The following is a 19,928-nucleotide window of genomic DNA, read 5'->3' as shown; positions in this document are numbered from 1 at the left end:
TAATTAGAGATCCACTGTGTTAACCAAATTTTAGACCACAGCAGGACGTGTCTGATTAGTAACGGTTACATGTTCAAGTATTGCACCTCTACAGACATGTCATATGGGAAGGCAAAGGATATGATTTTAAGTCTTTAGGCCATAATGTGGGATATTAAATTAAATCCTATTCTCCATTCATAAGGTTTAATGACCATATTTTGCTCAACACTAGAAAAAGGAAACTGCTCAGTTCAGAATCTGAAGACGCAAATTAAGCCTTTAAACCACCACCTCACCCACAGAGGAAGCTGCTCTCTGCCTTTACACAAAGAAATGATACAAGGCCTTCTCCTGTAACGACTCCACTTCGAACCCCACTGCAAACATCAAGGGACACATCTCTCGTTGAGACATCAACTGCGAGGCATGATGGTTTGTTTCTCAGAGTTCTTGCAGTATTTGAAGATATAAAAGACACATTGAGTGTACATAGAAGAATGCTACAGACTCTTCTTACGCAGCAGGACAAGACATACTCTGCTCTCTCACTACCAGAAGGTGCAGCATTTTCACTGAAAACTGTAGATGTCCAAGCTGTGGAACAAAAAGGATTAGAGGATCAGGAGTTTCTCATGAGTGTGGTGATTAATACACTCTCTTTTATTTCAAACATAAAAATTAGTTTGTAAACACACGTGTGCAGTACAAATATTTGTTATCACAAAGATGGCTTTAAACATTCTTTAACAAATTCTTGATTAAATGTTCTCCAAAGTCCTCTAATTCTGTAAGTGATAAAAGAACAAAATTCACTAAATAATAGTGTTGATAGAAATGCATGTGAATTAAAAATTTGAGTGATTGTTTAATTAAAACAAAGTTAAATTTATGAAATATTAATCATGTTTTGTTTTTCATCTCCAAGGTGTTTCTTTGTATGAGGGTGTTCAATATTCTTTGATAAAAGGAAGGTGATAAAAATGCATATAAACTGACATCTGAAGTTAACAATAATTTATCAAATCAAATGGACTCTCTTTAATTTGGTTTTATTTTTTGCAATCCCATCGTCAGTTAATTTTTGTTACTTTCATCCTAATATTTTTCAGTTGTGTGTCCTGGATGAAATAGTTGGCCGAACAGTTGATGAAGCAACATGAAGAATAATGGCTTTTCTCATGGCTAATGAAATGGCTTGTCAGTACAATTTTGTTGGTCGACATGGGAAAAGCCAGTTCCAAGGGCTTCATCGGTTTGAAGTGTTTTATGGTAAGAGCTACTCGAAACTAAAATGTGTAGGGCTGGGAGCCCCCAGAACTAGGATAAATTAAGCACTAGTAAATTCATAATTTTTCAAGTTTTAAACCTTGGTTAGTCTAACACTTAACAGGATTTGTTCAATTTTAGTAGCCTAACAAAGTACTGAACATTATTTTGTTTGATCTGTATAATAAAATGAAAAACTGGTCAGTAGCCTTTTACATTGTCATTCAAAAAGATATTTATAATTTTTGTAATACGTAAGAAATAATAATAATTTCCATTCTTCCAGAGTTGAAATGTATGACATGCTTTAATTTCAGGTTGATAAACCTTTTTACCACCTGCTTCTGTTTTGTCTGTTTTTTCATCTCCCTCAACAACCTGCCCTTAAGAGTAATGCTTTAACACAGAACATAAACTGAAACTGTGAAAATGTGGAAAAGGCAGTTTCTTAAATGGTTCAGTGGTCCTCATGATCATGGAGGTAATCGTTACATCAGAGCACAGCATAATTTTCACAGAAATTCTGAAAACTCTAATGACAATCCTAAAAAAGATCACATGGGCAGCATATAGAATGGCCTGGTAAGTATTATGTTGAGAATTTTGTGCATGGTTTGAGAAGAGAATCTGTCAAACAGATATGGGAATGTAGAATTTACCTTTTGAGATCTGTGAGTGTCAAGGTTAACGGTTGCTGGGAAGTCATACATTGAGGATTTTAGACTTAATGATTTCTGGTTACTTGTTAAATTATAAATACTGCTGCATAAATTTAATTGGATGTAAAATAAAAGAAATGTTTTAAATTGTTTAAACTTAAAGGGTAAATTTGTGACTGCAGAATGGATAGAAAATAAAATTGAGTTTTTTTTTATTCAGATCTTTTTTCAATAGCTGAAAAACAAACGATTTAAATAGCAGTTAAAAAGCTAAATGGCTTGATCGTAACTTACTATTGTGTTTGGCAGTGTAATGAGAATACTTGAAAAACAGTTTTTAAAGGCCTTTGGTTTGACTGCTTACAATCTGAATATATAGTTAATAGGATATAGCATGTTGGATGGCCTGTCTTTAAATTTTAAATGTTACTTCTTTAAGTCTTGTTTTAGGGACTTTTCATACTTGTGCCAGACAGATTACTTGTTTTTGATGGAATTTATAAAATGTTAATGTTTTAAATTTAAACATGAGTTTATGGCTTAATTTGCTGTTGAAGGAGAGGGCAAATATGCAGTACATATCCTTTTCCTCTAGCTGTAACAGTGGTTAAAGGTGAAAAAAACAACCTCAATGATTTTGGTTTTAAGTAAGTGTCATGTGACAGCTAATTTTCTCACCAGAGTTGAAAATGAAGTGCATGTATTACTTGTGAAGTGAAAAGTTTATTGGATTATTTACAAGGTTTTTTAAAGTGTTATTACTTTTTTAAAGAAATCTTCTCTTGACCAGTGTCTAGCTTTGTTTATAATAAATACATTCAAAGTAAGATGTGTTTTCGTTTTATATACTATCCATCCATCCATCCATCCATTTTCTAGGCCGCTTCTCCGTCAGGGGCGCGGGGGCGGTGCTGGAGCCTATCCCAGCGGTCATCGGGCGGAAGCAGGATACACCCTAGACAGGTCGCCAGTCGTTTTATATACTATGTTTGATAAATTATTTAAACATTTATAGTTAAGTTCTCAATATCGATTTTATTGCATTCCTTGCTTTATCAATAGGGCTGCATTGTTAAAATGGTTATTGCGTCATGGGACTCAATTACCACCAGTTCAGTTTGCCTAGGATTGTCGTACTCTATTCACATACTCCAACTATATGAAATCCAACTTCCTTTAAAAAGAATATAGACCCCATTTACTGTCTACCGCAATTTCGCACTGTACCCATCTTACACCCATTACGTACCGATTTTGTGCCACTCAAAGGCTCCTCATGGAAACCAAGGACAAAATAAGATGGTTCTTAAAAGGGCCCTCATGGTACCCTATGATGTGGTGCACATATGGGGACTAGGTGTCCTCAGCCCAGTTTGCCAGCAAACGTCCTGGTCTATGCCCACACTCAACACACATAAAACCCACATGAGCTCCAAATAGACGGCCCATACAAGCCCAACATGCACTACCCATTATGGTCCCACACTAAAAGGCGACGTAAACTTAAGCTAAAGTTAGCATATGTGTTTAGCGACTCTCTACGACCAATAAGGAATCTGTAAATGTTTACGTCACCTTTTGGTATCGGCTCAGTTTGCTTAGAACTTCAACGGAGGTTGTGCTAAAGTAGTACCAGGTACCAGATTTCCCTAATGGAAAACCAAAAAGGAGTAGAGTCGAGTCAAGCCGGTACCATGCAGTGGAAAACAACTTTAAAAATCCAAAATAGTTTGTTTTACTGTAACCAGGCAGCGCACTGCTGATTGGGCACGTAATGGCGTCCTCTACCGGTCTGCATTTTCTCCACTCTGGTTGTATTTATATTTAGCTACTTTTAAAGTTGATCGGCGAAACTGTCCTGTCCGAAACTAATTTCAGACGAGCCTTCACCCGCGGGATCGATATCTAGGCCATTATAGAGTGGGTCAGATTTTTTGTACCGGGATCTAGGCTGCTGCTGCTCTGTTCTTGCTGCATTTCCTGATGATGGCTTAAAGGCAATGCAGTCACTTACTGACAGCGAACTCTCCGTATGCAGTAAAATGAGCGTTATGTATTTCACCATGCTAACGTGTACCGTGTTATGTCACTGAACGCTTCTTATTCCTTGCTTGCTTTGATTATGTGGACAAGCAGAAGTAGGCGATATCAAAACAGTAGTTTCGTTCTTCTGTCTAGACGGAGAGTCTCTCTGAGCTGAGCGAAGGTGCTGAACTAACAGCCCAGCAGGTTAGCTAGCATAGCTTTAGCCACACCTACAGTTCACAACAGTAGCTAACCAGGAAGCAGCCAGCAAATATAGTTAGCTTTTTAAAACAAGACATTCACTTCCACATGCAGGGGAATGGAGTAAGTCACATTAAAATGCTCTTGGTACTGAATGCTTCTGAAATATAAAGTGGGTTAGTTACTATATTCAGCAGAAAAGTTTGTCCCTTGTCTGAAATGAAGTCAGAGCAGCGTAATCGGGTTGATTTGAGTTGACGGACTGTGTTGCCTTCAGCCATGGCTGCGCAGTGCTGAAGTTATTAGCGAGAGAGAGAAAGAGAGTGTGCGCATTTTTAATTCCTTTGTATTTCGCTTATCTCTTATCCAACTCAGTGCAATAATTACAGGTAGATGAGAGAACCCCGTTAGCGTTTGAATACTTGTTTCAGTAGTTAGCGTGAGTGCAAGGCTGTTTTTGGAGCTTTATTCGGAACAAGACGTAAGTTCATAGCTTCTCACCGCACTTTCATTATCGTTATAGCTCAGTTTATAGCTCTATTTAAATTGGCTGTGGTGAGGAAGTACGTGCACAAAGACATCTCTCCAACATCACTCAATAGAGTGATCTAGCTGTTGCTTTTCTCCACAGTTTGAGCATATTTGTACAATGAACAAGAGAAAGTCCAATGTCCAGAGTCTGCCGAAACCCAGCAAAATTTGCAGGACAGAGGACACGACCCATGTCCAAGATGAGGATGACTTTGATGAAGACGGAGGGCTTCATCAGGAGCACTCTTTTTCTACCTCGGTGTGTGAATTGAACCATTAAGTTAATAAACTAACAGAATTCTAATGATCTTGGACTCTGCGCTTAAGCCACCCTGTCTTTCCATTTTAGAGCGCAGGAGATATTGGTGTAATTGAGAGCATCACTTTGAAGAACTTTATGAGCCACCATTTGCTTGGCCCTTTCCAGTTTGGACCAAACGTGAACTTTATTGTTGGAAACAATGGAAGTAAGAATGATCAGAATTCAAGTTACTACATTTTAGCACCCTAACTCTTTGTTTGGTCTTCATCTTCAAGTCATTCAGAATGTTTTTACAGACTCAGCTTTTCTTTACACTGCTGGTGAAGTGGACCGGGGCTGCAATGAACCCACTCCTTATAAGCTTTTAAATGCAATAATCCTTTCAAACAGTAGTGGTGCCAGGGCTGCTGTTTTGGAAGAGGTACTACTAGGGCTGAAAGCTTAATTGTTTTATATTGAAATCACAATGTTAAGAGTGCAGTCTGTCAAACCACAACAGCTTCTGTTTTAATAATACACTATATTATCAATAATGCTGTCATATTTTTAAATTGGGAAATTTAACCTAACACCACTGAGCTTGTGAACTGTCTGCAAATGAGCCAGATCAGTTAGAAGTAACGAAATGTGGTGTGTATATCAACCCAAACCACAAATGGCTGGTGGCATAGTATAGTATGCTCAGAGTTCAAGCCTCAAGCCATAAAAAGAGCATATGCTGGTCTTATTGGCCACAAAACAATCCTGTACATCAGTATATGGCAAATAATTACAATTGAAATCACATTTACAATACTGCTCAGAAAAAAAAAAACATTTTTATTATATTCCCCAAATTGTTCAGCCCTAAGCACTACAAAATGGCAGGTGGGTCAAACCTAGACTTTCATTCCTTTCACTTCATTGTAGGCACTTTCACAGGGAAAGCAAATGTAGAATCCAAGTACTGATGATTTGGCTAATATTTTCCCATTTTCCTTAATATATTTAACTGTGTCAATGTCAGGTGGGAAGAGTGCAATTCTCACTGCACTTATTGTGGGCCTGGGTGGAAAAGCAACTACAACCAACAGAGGAGCCTCTCTGAAGAGTTTTGTAAAATATGGAGAGAGGTCAGTTTATTTTATGTAAAAGAAACTGGTGTTTACTAATCACTTTAACTGTCTTATGATCTTTAATATATTATGTGGTATCTGTTTTGTCTTTCCTAGCTCTGCAGAAGTCACAGTAAAATTGCGAAACAGAGGGAGTGATGCTTATAAAGGTGATACATATGGAGATTGCATCTCCATTGAGCAGCGGATCACAAGTGATGGGTGCAGGACTTGCAAAATCAAAAACAAACCTGGTAATATATTGTACTTTTGCTGGTCAACATGGTCATGTCAATACAAACCCCAAGCTCAGATTTTCTCTGTTTTCAGGTCACATTGTCTCCACTAAGAAAGAAGAGTTAACAGCAATATTGGATCATTTCAATATACAGGTTGCTTTTGCATTTTCTGTAGAGCCAAATTCAGGTTATTTTCATTTACTACATTTCTTTTATGTATTTTTTTTAAGCTGTCGTTTTACTTATTATAGGTTGACAACCCAGTCTCAATCCTAAATCAGGAAATGAGTAAGCAGTTCCTGCATTCAAAAAGTGAAGCAGATAAGTACAAGGTGAGAGCTTTTCATGAAGGAAAAGGAGATTAGGATTAACTGAATGATTTATAGCATGTACTGAACCTTTTTCATATTTACATCAGGTTATAGTGTTACGTACAAACTCACTGCATACATTAAATGCAGTTTTCTGAAGTTGTCTTTCTCTCTTTTTTTAATCAATAATACTGAATCGCTCAGTAGAATTTCATTAGCTGTTTCACTAACAATCATTGTATATCTGTTGTCTTTAAAGTTTTTCATGAAGGCAACTCTGCTAGAGCAGATGAAACGAGACTACATTCATATCAAGCAGACCAAAGCTGTGACTCGGGACCAAGTGGAAAGGCAGGAGGAGGTACACTAGTGTTGATGATTGTATTAATTGTATATATTTATACACATTATCTCATCACTCTCTTCTGATTGATTAGTAAATGCCATGTTCTATGTATTTTCAGTGTCTCAAAGACCTGAGACAATTGTTTTTACAAAAGAAAGAAAAGTATGAGAGTTTATCAGCGCTTGAAAATATGAAGCAGACTCTGGAGGATTTGAAAAAAAAAATGGCATGGTGTCTGGTATGTTTTCTCAGCTCTGTTGCATGTCTTGTGTCTCCATATTATTTTTTCCTTTAGAAAGCTTATATATGATGTGTTTGTAGCACAGTAGTAAACCGCTTGATATTCATGACCTCAAGGCTCTGTATTTAAATGTTTCAAGTATATCAGTCATCACCAATCACCAATATTACACTATATATGTTTAGAAATTCCAGTAGTGTTATGCGGTTCAAAGTTCCTGAACCTTCCAAACAGATTTATCCATGTACCAAACAGTGTCTTGAATGGTGGTTTTACTTTAACAGGTGAGAGAAAAAGAGTGGCAAGTACAGCAGTTGAAGGAAGAAATTGATAAAGAACAGAACAATAGAGCATTTGAAGAAAAGCTTCTGCTCTGCCAGGTACAAACTATTATTAAATTATTGCTCTATTCTTTGCTTACAGAAAACTGAATGTTCCTCTTTGTCTCTGTGTCACATGGATGTAAAGAGTGATTCAAGCGTACAGCCACTCTGTTGATCTGTTTTTAGACTGTGAGGTCTGTGTTTCCTTCTCTAGAGCAAAGTTACTCTTGCTGAAAAGAAATTGCGGGACAATCAGCAGAAGCTTGAGAGAGTGAAAGAGGAGGAGGAACGTCTGGCAGAAGAAAGTAGAAAAATAAAAGAAGAGGTCAAGCTCAAGAGTAAAGCTCAGAAGAGCCAGGAAGTAAGATACTGTCCTGATACAAAGCATTAATAATATAATGAGTTATTCCTATATAATGAGAAACTTTCTAGTCCACACTTTGTTCAAACCTGACTGCTGTCTACACATTTATATTGATTTTTAAAGTGCTGCTTTTTCAGGTGGTGTACTTCCGTGCAGAGAATAAATTGAAACAGTTAGAAAAGGAACAATGTCTTTTCCAGGAGAGAATTCACAAAATAAGTAATAGGTGTGTTTACATACATATGTAGGTGTTTATATAAACATAAACATATATCACATCTATTACACATATATACAAAATATCACATTTACAAACATTTTGTATATATGTGTAATAGATGTGATAGCATAATTATTCTTACAATGTAATATTTTGTGATAACCATAAATTATTGATGATTTTTTTTTGCTAGTAATGGCGGAAGGAATCGTGAGTCGGAGCATGCACAGCGAATAAAGAAAATATCTGCTCTGAGGAATCAGTTGGAAAAACTTGGGACTGAATCTATAGAACTTAATCAGGAAATCAAAGAGAAGCAGCAAGCCCTTTTCAAAGGAAGGGAAGAATATGACAAGCTAAGGTGAATCTGCATTTATTCTACAGTTTTGACACATTTTAAAAGTACTGATAATGTAGCTGTTTCTTCCTGCGTTTGGGATGGATTAGTAAGCCATAAATACAGAATACGACGGAAAGGTTAAAATGTAAAACATGATAGAAGTTGTAAAACATGACAAATGTGGCTGGCCAAACGTGACTGCTTCTGTAAGTAGCTGACTCATCTTTATTAGCCAGGTGATTGTATGCAGGGCCTTTGCCACGCATGTTCTTTAATCATTGTTTTACTGTCTCAGTGCGGTTTAATAGTGATTTTTGCTATGTAACATTTTAGCATGGAAGAAAAGAACATCCAGGTCTCTCTGGAAACCAAGCTGAAGAGGAAAAACCAACTCACAGCCAGCAGATCTAATAGACTGAGACGATTTGGAGATCGCATGCCAGAGCTGTTGGAGTCTATTGACAAAGCATACGCTCAAGGACGGTTCATTAAGAAACCAGTGGGGCCGATAGGTGACAGCTTTATTTATCACAGTACACAGAATTGTGTGAACAATTGGTGCTTTTGTTAGTTTGTTATTTTTCATGTTAATGATGCAACAATATTTTTTTTTTATCATTGACATTGACATTTACATGCATCTGATAACTGGGGAAAATCAGATTTTGTCAGTAATCCAAGCAACATGCGCATGCACTTGAGTAATAAGATAATCAAAACTCCGAGTCTACATGAGTCAGTAATTTGCAACCAGCCAAAAAACTTACAGCAAACATGACATAAATGTAATGTAAAACTCAAACTTAATGTCGTGCCTTTTTTTTCAAACATTGTGCTACTTTACCTGAAAATATGAACATGCATTATTTAGAAGATGAAGAATATTTTAATTCTTAATTGCGTCAAGCATGTAGTTTTTATCATGTGGTTGTTGTCATTACTGCTTGCTTATTTCCGGTACAGCAGTCTTGTTTTCACCCATGCACAGACTGAGAAATCTGAAAGAAATCCAAGAAAGAGTATGCATACGCTGAGAAATCTGATTACAGAGCTGAGATCCAGCTCTCTTTATCTAATTCCTTAATCGTAATTCCAGACCATACTCCGATCTAAGAAATCGTTTGTTTACATGACCATTTGAATAATTGCAGAAATCCCATTATGATCGGACTATTGAGTGCATGTAAACTCACTCAATGTAATGACATTATGCTGGCTTTCTGAGATGCAGTGAAGGAAGAAAATGACACTATTTAATGACAATATCTTTTGAATGTGTACTTACAAATAAGAACAAAAAGTATGTATTCATAAACATAATATAAAAAAGGTTTGGAAACAAAAAAAAAAAGGGAACAAAGTATTCAAACACCACAGATTAATAGCAGTTTTTTTGTTGCCAGTATTTTATTACTTTGATGTCTACAGTAACAAATAATTTGATTTTGTAGCATTGTGGTTGTGTTTCCAGAGAAGCAGTCCCACATCATGATTCTCTCACCTCCATATTTTACAGTGGGTGTACTTCGGATCATATGCACAGCCCTTCATTCTTCTAACATGATGAGATGAATTGATGCCAAGGAGTTTTTATTGTTTTATCTGTGTTTAATAATCAGTCGCAGTTATCACAAGATGCTTTCCATACTTTTTCAATTTTGTTTTTTAATTCACATTTATTTGTGCTTATGAACACATACTTGTTTGCTCAAATTTATAAGTACTAAGTTCAAAGACATAATGTAAATTTGAGGTGGATAGATGCTCTGGAAATACATTAAATAACAAAAACAAAAGTATCTAAATACTTGTTGCTCACTGTAATTACCACAGCCATCAGTGGTCTTAAAACAGGTAAAAGTTTGAGAAGAAATGTTTGGTGATGTCCTGCGAAAATGTATGCCATGTGTAGAAAATTGTTAAGAACAAACTAAATGTTTTTGAGAACCTTGCTTGAAATTATATTTATTTTCTACACTGAAGCGTAGCTTAATTTTCAAGCATTTATGGACATTCATACAATTTGTTTATCCTTTGTTTTATCCAGCTTCCTCTTAGACTTTAACCCTTTCTGTTCTGAGTGAGAAACTTTTGAATGAATTTGAATCTTTTTGTTTTTCTCAGGCGCATGCATCAGCCTTAAGGATCCTAGTTTAGCTGTGGCTGTGGAAAGTTGCTTACGGAGTTTCATGAAAACCTTTTGCTGTGACAACTACAAAGATGAGAGGGTCTTGCAGGAGCTGATGTCTCCACACTTTCCCAGAGGCTGTAGGCCACAGATAATGGTGTGCCCTTTCACAGACTGTGTTTACAATGTTCAAAGCCGGTGAGCCCCTTCTTATTTATTTCCATCATCATAATCGTAGATAATCATAAATCATAGATTGACGGTGATGGAAGAGTTCCTCGAATGTGTGGATTTCCTCAAGAGAAGTAGGAAACAGCACTGAATAGGCAAAATATTCACTGCTTATGAAACTGGCAGTTAAAACCCATTTCCTGTATTTTCAGTGGTGCAAAAGTGGGGGCAGTAGATGTCATACAATGAGAAATATTACATGTGTAAAAATGCTTTCAAAAGTTCAGGACTGCATTATAGAGCTACTAGTAAAAAAAAAAAAAACTTAATTGGACATAAAAATAAGTGTTCAGTTTTACTCTTTGCATATTGCATCTCTATGCCTAAAGTAATATACAATGAAAACGGTTTGGTGCTGATCTGTATATGTTGGAGAAATCTAAAGAATTACTTATTATGAAATGAAGATAAAATGTAATGATGAATGAAAATGTTAATTGGTAAGTTCTTTGCTTGTTTTATTTTTGATGTTGTTAGAGGTGTGCACCACCCGGAGTTCCCATCTGTTTTGGACATCCTCATCATTAACAACCCTGTGATAACTAACTGCCTGATAGATATGAGGAGCATTGAATGCATTCTTATTATCAGAGTAAGTTGATTAAACTTTTTGAGTCTGAGTAAAGTTTCTGTTAAACTATACTTGATTTTGTAATGCATGTTATTATTAGAGTCATTTACAAATTATTTAAATTATTTAAATTTAAATTTGCTTTGAAGACTGAAAGGACTTTATTTTGGAATTGGTTAAAATTGTAAAACACAGGAAAATGCTGTTGCAAGGAGACTTATGCAAGGTGGAAGGCCCCCAAGAAATTGCCGGGAGGTCTTCACTGCAGAGGGTGATCAGGTGTTTACTAATCGCACGTACACCCCCGAACGTGAAGTTATAGTCAAATACCTTGGTGGGGATCCTGAGGCAGAAATTCGGCAAGTAACATCTCAACTATTATACAGTGTTATTTTTTTAGGATTATTTTCCTACAACCCTGCTTCCAGAAAAAGTTGGGATGCTGAGCAAAATGTAAATAAAATCAGAATGCAATGAATCCAAAATATTTAAACCTTATATTTAATTGAAATAATACAAGACAAAATATCAATTGTTGAGAAATGTCATTGTTTTTTGAAGAAAATAAGTGCTTATTCTGAATTTAATCGCAGCAACACATTCCAAAACAGTTGGGACGGGGGCATGTTTACTACTGTGTTGCATTACCTCTTCTTTTAACAATGCTCTGTACATGTTTGGGAACTGAGCAGACTAAGGAGCTGTAGTTTTGAAAGTGAAATGTTTTCCCATTCTTGCCTCATAAAGGATTTCTGCTGCTCAACAGTTCAGGGTCTCCTTTGACATATTTTTCATTTTATAATACTCATCTTTAGCCTGGAGGAGGTTTTCATGATTTCATGAACGGCTTTCATGATTTCCAAAAATGAATTTTGATTTGTCGGACCACAGGAGACTTTTCCACTTTACCTCAGTCTGTCTTAAATGAGCTTTGAACTAGAGAAGGCAGTGGTGTTTCTGGATCCTGTTTATATGTTTTTTTGTTTGTTTTTTGAGTGGTACAGTTTTAACTGGTGTTTGAGGATGCAACAACAAACTCAGTGGTGTCTGAAAGTGTTCCTGAGCCCATGCAGCATTTCCACTACAAAATCACTTTTGTTTTTAATGCAGTGCCACCTGAGAGCCTGAAGATCATGGCCAGCCAGTATTGGTTTTTGGCCTTGTCTTTTGCATACCAAGTTTTCTCCAGATTCTCTGAATCTTTTAATGATATTATGTAGCATGAATGATGAAATTCCCAAGTTCTTTGCTGTTTTATGTAGAGAAGATGCTCTTGTTATACCCAATCATATTACTAACCTGTTGCCAGTTAACTTAATTAGTTGAGATGTTCCACCAGCTGTTTTTTTTTAATAAGCATTACACAACATTAACTACTTCACCAGTGTTGCCCCTGTCCCAACTTTTTTGAAACATGTTGCTGGCATCAAATTCAAAATGGGAAAACCAACTTGTTAATATTGTTATTTTGTACTATTTTCAGTTAAGTATAGGGTTTAAATGATTTTGGAAAAAGGGTTGTATTTAAAGCACAGTTGCCAAGATAATAACAATAAATAGAATAAACTTTCACTTTGAAGTCTTTGTTTGAATTTTCTTTTTCACACATATGCAGTTTGGTGCAGTCAGAAGTGGAAAATCATCAGGCCCAACTGAGCAGGTTTCAGCTTCACTTAAGTTCTGTAAAGCAAGACATTCAGTCCATGGAAGAGAAGCTGCGTAGCGTATTCATAGCATGCAAAAGAAATCAGGTACAGTCATGGCCCCTGAACATTGAAATTCTCTCCTTTACAGTTTCTTTTCATGAGTCCTTTCTATGGATGGATATGTGCAAATATCTGCAACTTGTTGTAGGTGTGGGTGATAATGATTTTGATATTGTTTTCATGATAAATCATGTCCCATTATGCTTTCCTGAACTTGTTGTGGTTGTTGTCACTACCTGTAGAACACTAAATAACAGCATGTTCACTCAAAGATTTAGAAGAGACACCAAAGTGGTATCTCTGTGTAAGATTTCTTCCTAATGTCAGTAGATTGGGAGTCTCAGCAATGTCAGAAGTCAATTTATTTTGAGTGGCATGACTGTCAGTTAAGCTGTTTTTATGTGACATGACATGGCACATCAATTAAAGGTTTGCCACAGTTAACAGGTTAGAGTTGGACGATTACTGAAAAGCCAAATAGCAAAAATGTTTTAGATGTTTGGTATTATTACTAACATGTTTATCAGGTTTATCATGTTACTATTTTCCAGTAATGTAATTCATTCTTTCCTCATGGAATAACTTCTCCACAAACACTGATTATCTTAAAGGCCTATCATGTAAGCATTGTAAACATTATGTCAGTTCTATTCTTATGTGTGTTGTGCATTCTCATTTTCATTGCATAGGAGAGCATAAATCGGGTTAAAGCATCTATAACAGAGCTTGAGAACATTGAAGAGTCTCAGACTGAGGACATCAGTTCCCTGGTGTGTAGTCAGTGATATATTCATGTTTATGCAAATATAGATCATGATGTTGAGTTACTTAAGAAAAATATCACGTCACTGACTGTACATACTCTTGATATATGACCCTGAAATTCATAGGAAGAAGAAGCTCAAGAAAATGAGCAGAAAATCGAGCTGGAGAGAAAAAATGTAAAAGAGGCACAGAGTGAATTGGAAAAGCATAATAAAGTTCTCATGGAAATTGATCGGAAGCACCAAGACATGAAAAATAAAAGGGAGCAGCTCACAGATGAAACGGAGCAGTTAAAGGTTGTTGTTGAAACTAAATTATGAATAAAACATTACAAGTCAACAAATTGTACAGATTGCTCAGTCGTTTGTTTTGTCGTGAGTAGGAGGAGCAAGTGAAAGCTGCGGCCGAGTGCAGTAAACTGGAGCAAAGCCTCAAGATTTTGGAAAAAAAACTCAAAGCACATCAGGATAACATTCAGGCCATGAGAGCTGAACTTGGCCTTAAGATAGAGGAGAAAGAGGTAACATGAAGGGGTCCTTTATCCTGCACTTGAATCATTTGGATACTGTTCTTGCAGACTTTGCAAATAGTTCCCACTTTGCTTTAGCCAGCAGAAAGATTGCAAAATATAAATTCAACATTGGAGAAATAAAGAGCAACAAGACGTTTTACCACAAAGATATACATTTCAATTTTGTTTTCTTTTAAGCTTAGAAAATTCCTTGCCCCTACCACAACGATTCAGAAAGCAAAAGGAACGTGAAATATATTATAGTGCATGACCAACACATGCCTAACTTAACAAGATACCTCAAAGTTAAGCTATCCATGTTTTCATATGAATTGTTCAAAGCACTCATAAGTTAAAGTCAATTAAATTTTGCCTCTGAACAGTTGATTAGCGTGTGGTGAGCATAATGTTAACACGTTTTTGATGGTTATTGATGTTCAAACTTCTGCATATATTTTAAGATCAGTATTGTTAGTATCAAGTAAAAAGCAGCAAACCTTTTTTGTTCAAAATGGACATAAATCCAAGAATCTTGGGAAACATTGTTTGCCCTTTTAGTACCATTTATTGAGAAGAGTTTAATTTATTGGTACCATTTATAAAGAATTTTAAGTTTGCACTGATGGATCATTCTGGAAGTCCAGCCAGAAGGCCATAAATCTGATCGCTTTAGCTTTGTAATCCCCGCTTCCTCTTTTTCATTAGGACTTTGAAGCAAAAGCCAGAGAAATCTGTCCCATTCCTCAAAGACCAGATCGGAGTGCTGAGAGCATTGATACAGAGATCATACGTCTCCGCCAAAAGATCAGTTCACAAGAGAGCAGCCATGGCAACCAGGAGCAAGTGATTAGGTACGTGTTTACCACCTGGTGGATTTTGTGTTCTATTATTCAATAAGCATAATCTAAACAATTTATTATTACTTCACAGGGAATATGCAGAGGCTCATGGTAATTACAAAAACAAATCCGGCCAAGTGAGAGATCTGAAGAGGTTCATTGATCGCTTGGACAACATCATGACTGACAGGCAGGCCCGATATAAAACACTGCGAAGGTAGTTTGTCTGATACTGTGTAATTATGAATGCATATGAGGAAATTATCTCTTTAAATGACAAAGAAGCAGTAGATCATACATAGAGTGAAAAGGATTACCCATTAACATGATGTAATTTAATCAATGACTGGGACCAAATTTACAAAATATCTCTGGTGTCCTTTTATGGCAGATCCCTCTCTGTGAGATGCAAGTTATACTTCAACAATTTCCTTATCAAGCTGCACTGCTGTGGGTCCATGATGTTTGATCACAACAATGAAACCCTCTCAATTTCAGTATGTTTTGTTTTTATTTCCTTTAACTCAAATCTGGTCTCAGGTGACCTTATACTACAGTTTCCTTGCTCACCTAGTTCAGCTCATTAAGGCTCAAATAATTAGTTAATGAGTTAGACTGAGTCTATTTTAGTATGTAGGATTATATTATATTATATTACATATGGTATAAGTAGAGTTGGAAGTCAGCTCCAGAAAAAAATTGGATTCCAGGAATTTGGAAAACATTTCAGATATGGATATTAAAGAGTTAATAGTTACTGTATTAGAACTCTGAAATCTCCCTTCACTTGAGCTAATGTGTTGGGTTTAGGTGAAGCCTCCAGGTCAAGAGAAAGACAACATCAATGACATGAGGTCTTTGTCTGGTGGAGAGCGATCCTTCTCCACTGTTTGCTTTATTCTGTCATTGTGGGAGATCACTGAATCACCCTTCAGGTGCCTGGACGAATTTGATGTCTACATGGTATGCTTGTCAGAGATTATCAGATTTTATGTACACCAATGTTACATGTTTTTAAGCAGAATACTTATTATTTATTTGTTTATCTATCTAATTATTTAGATTTGCCTATACATTGTTTTTTTTTTCTTCTGTAAAGGATATGCATAATCGTCGAATCTCACTGGACCTCCTTCTTGAGCTCTCTGAGCGGCAGCATTTGCGCCAGTTCATTTTCATCACCCCTCAGAGTACCAGGTAAAGAGCTAAAAATATCTCTAGGCATATGATGGGTAAAGCCAACAACTGAAATGCTAAAAGAAGCTCCATTTTCTTGCAGCAGTCTACCCAAAAGTCCACATATTAAAATACATCAGCTTCAAGATCCAGAGAGAGAAAGCGAGGAGGCTTTGCAAAGCACTCAGTGAAAAGATGAGACTGAAGTAAATTTCATTCGAGAGAATGAATGGTATATTTTTATACATGAATTTTATTTTATTTATATTATTTTATTCTCAGTGTTTAATATAACCTGTTAAAGCCTGAAACTGTAATTAACCAACATTTTCTACAAACAAGACAGAACTATTTGTTTAATGCTGCCTGTTTTTTGGGGCCCAGGTGTGGTATTTCCTGTGTTTTAGCTTATTATCTCCTTTTGTATCACCTGCTAACTTCCTGTTACTGTGTTGAAGGAAAGAGGAAAGATAGAAGTTAAAGACTTTTTGCCCTCTGTTTAGGGCAGGTTTACAATACAAAGATGAGTTGAGAGAGCACCTGTATTCTTTTTTGTTGTTTGTAGGGATGCAGCAATACCAATTGTCTGTTCCGAAACAATACCTGCCGATCCCGAGTGCTCATACTGATCAAAACTCGAACCTTAGCTCATTAGGTGCCTATAAATGCTCATATTTATACTGTTCCACTTTTGGGATATTTTATTTTGTTAAAAGCAGTGTTCTGTATCAGAGATAGAACATTCCAAGCTCGAATAAATGCATTTATTGGTTAGATAATTTGAATGATTTCAGAGTTATGAAATGTTGTGCTCTTTGTCGTGTTTAATCTTCACATGCTTAATTAAATTTCTAATTTCTAATTTTAATTAAAATCCTTGCAAGGATCTGCAATACATATTTTGAAGTGAGCACTGTTGTCTATTGCTTGTCTCGAGCATGAAATAATCCCACACTGCCATCATGTTGCTTGCTTCAGTTAAGTTCGGTCTACAGAAATTGCTTCATGGTATCAGTATTCTCTATTGCTGACACCAATACTGTATTTAAGTGGCAGTTTAAATAAGAGACGGATACAGAATCGGATGAAACACTAGTCACTCGGTTCTCTTTAAGTATCACACAGCCAAACACATACCATATGTTCTGAAAACAGCCCATAGACAGTTTATTGATTTGAATCACAATGTTGTCAGTGCAACGTTACATACTGAGTTGAAGACATGCCACAAATAAAACACAAACATCATATTACACAATCAAATGACTTTAAATTTGGTATTTCATTTCCATGTTAGGTACAAATATTTACATGGCAAAGATATACATCTGCAGTTTTGGGATTTTACAAACACAAGATTACTTTCTACAAGGAGGGCTTTGGAGGAAAAAAAAACTGTGCAGCATCCTGAGCCTTATTGGACATACATGGGCTTGATGCTTTTGTGTGAAAAGCAAGAAAACAGGGACACCGCATTTTCCTAGTTAGGCAAACCAAAATTGGAGGGAAACATTAGTGTCACTATGCACTCTTAATTAAAAATCCATTTTGGGGTTCTTTAGCTTGGCCTTGTATGGGGACCCTGCCTAGACTGAGACAGGACCATTCCACAGATGTAAAACATACAGAAACGGTTCTACCCAGTACTAAAACTTTCTCACAGTCCTCTTGTTAGACACACTCATTCTTCTGACAAGACGGAGGCAGAGAATCCTCCAAGCAAGATTTGCTGAAGAACCTTTTCATTAAGAGTGCAAGTAGTGAGCAACGATATATTTGCTTCAAGTGGTTAAAGTAAGTTGTGGCTCAAAGCTCTTGCAAAACCCCTCATCATTTTCCATTAAAGATGCATTAAATTACTGTATAAACAGTGGTTATTTAAATGTCACGGACTTGTGTAGAAATATTTTACAAAAAACAGTTCAATAAAAACTTATCACATTTAGACTGAGGTTATATACCAAACACATTTGTAGCGGATTGCTTCTCGATTGCGATGTGGAGGGGTGTTATTAAAGCCCTCCAAGGAAAGAAAGGACATGATAAATTGCCTTTTAAAAATGAATCGATTTAACCAAATCTACAGGCATCCATACATGCACGCTGTGATATGATTCATACATAAACAAAAAAGGGAATGAGTAAATATATAATGTGGTTTGGCAGTTGTGTGCCACTTGTTGGAAAAGCCTGTGATTCGGTTTGACTTGTCTGCTTGTGACTGCAACAGTACTGAACGACTTACGACACAGGTGTTCTAACCTTTGTCGCTGCAGAGGATAAACCAATACTAGTGTTGAATAAATGCTAAATTTGTCCAAGACGAGATCCACGACATTGTTGTCCTTACAGATAGCTTCTACAAATACACACTGTAAGTTTTTTGGGAGAGAACATGCACCCAAGGGAAGATATCTAATGGCAGGTGAATCACAAATGTAAATCTCACACATCATTAGTATTGTAACTGTTATCATTTATAAGGCCTCCTTCTATTATTTGCCAAGGTTGCCAAAAAAAGAGAAAGGAGCGATTAGGCTTACACTTAGGACATGCATGCAAATAACTTACATTTATAATCAAGTACAAGCACATTTGGGAGGTAGGCTAAATTAACCCCTCTACCCTCCTTGCTGTTTAAGATCAAAGTTGAACATACTGTATTAATAGAAATTGTTACATTTAGTGTGACATTTTGCCTTTAATACCTGAACCACCGTACGCAATACAGCAGCTATTGTGGTAAATATGATCTTTAAGTATCGTAGCCATAAATGAAATAGCCTACTGTGGAGCACTTCACTGACTAACAATGAATGGAAGAATGAAAACAAGTTGACTTATTTTGCACACCTTACATTGTTGCAGGTTTGAAATTAAATGTATATTCTTAACTCTTAGCATTTGACATTCCATGCATACTAGTTTTTCAACCACAAGAAGCAAGTTCATCTGAGTAGTCCAAATATATTTTTGTGTTAATCTTGTGGAACTGGCTGAACATGAATAAAACATTACAACATACTCAGTCCGGAGCATGCTGGCATGCATACCCTCACTTCTGCATGTCACACTGCAAAAGCAGTACGATGGACGGGTCACTCTTCGCTGCTTCTTTAAACTCATCCAGCGTGATCTGGTCATCGTTGTTCTTATCCATCTTGCTAAAGATCCGATCCACCCTCTGCTCTGGTGTCAGCCCGTCCTCATTCATCTTCATCATGATCACAGTGCCAACCATTTTGTAAATAGCCTTTAAAGAAAGCAAACAAACATATCCTTTCTTAGGCTACAGTAATAATGAGAGTCAATACAAGATTGTAGTCTTTCAAAATGACTCCTTTTACTTTTCTTTTTCTTTCATTTTGAAGGCTATCCAATTGCTGAAATTCTGTATGTAATATGTAACATTTCATGTATGCCTTCCTTTCTCCAACTGAAAATGGGCAGTATGGCTTCAGTCTGAACTGTGCCAACTTCCATCCTGGGCCAAGAGCCAAGGGAGAACGCAATTGGCCAGTTTCCCAGATGGTGTTGGGAGAAGCTAGGAGGAGTAGTTTGGGTCAGTCTTTTTTAATGGAATGATATAGTTGTCAT

General features: G+C 36.5%; 2 protein-coding genes across 4 annotated transcripts in view; one reads left to right on the top strand and one right to left on the bottom strand.

The window, feature by feature from the left end:
- Positions 1-4,095: 4,095 nt before the first annotated feature.
- smc6 (structural maintenance of chromosomes 6) lies at positions 4,096-17,796 on the top strand. Of its 2 annotated transcripts, none has more exons than XM_017699931.2 (27): positions 4,096-4,256; positions 4,765-4,923; positions 5,014-5,131; positions 5,933-6,038; positions 6,138-6,274; positions 6,351-6,412; positions 6,511-6,591; positions 6,830-6,931; positions 7,035-7,154; positions 7,442-7,537; positions 7,695-7,841; positions 7,982-8,070; positions 8,258-8,425; positions 8,738-8,916; positions 10,529-10,730; positions 11,241-11,355; positions 11,530-11,693; positions 12,950-13,085; positions 13,730-13,810; positions 13,931-14,101; positions 14,188-14,325; positions 15,022-15,167; positions 15,247-15,372; positions 15,547-15,652; positions 15,966-16,118; positions 16,255-16,352; positions 16,435-17,796. In XM_017699931.2, exons 1-27 carry the CDS (start codon positions 4,242-4,244, stop codon positions 16,520-16,522), a joined length of 3,303 nt encoding a protein of 1,100 aa, XP_017555420.1. In that variant the 5' UTR covers positions 4,096-4,241; the 3' UTR covers positions 16,523-17,796. The 2 variants fall into 2 exon arrangements, with proteins under 2 accessions (XP_017555420.1, XP_037397763.1); XM_037541866.1 differs by lacking the exon at positions 4,096-4,256 and adding an exon at positions 4,574-4,614.
- Positions 17,473-19,928, bottom strand: part of vsnl1b (visinin-like 1b) — a 20,888-nt gene continuing 18,432 nt past the window's right edge. Inside the window, exon 4 of one of the 2 annotated variants that reach the window (XM_017699933.2) lies at positions 17,473-19,584. In XM_017699933.2, the coding sequence (XP_017555422.1) occupies positions 19,387-19,584 (198 nt within the window). In that variant the 3' untranslated portion in view covers positions 17,473-19,386. The remainder of the gene's footprint in view (positions 19,585-19,928) is intronic. The other variant, XM_037541867.1, reaches the window with a different exon arrangement.

The sequence above is a fragment of the Pygocentrus nattereri genome, chromosome 10, assembly GCF_015220715.1.
Source record: "Pygocentrus nattereri isolate fPygNat1 chromosome 10, fPygNat1.pri, whole genome shotgun sequence".
Taxonomy (NCBI): Eukaryota; Metazoa; Chordata; class Actinopteri; order Characiformes; family Serrasalmidae; genus Pygocentrus; species Pygocentrus nattereri.
This window is presented reverse-complemented; position numbering and strand designations above follow the sequence as displayed.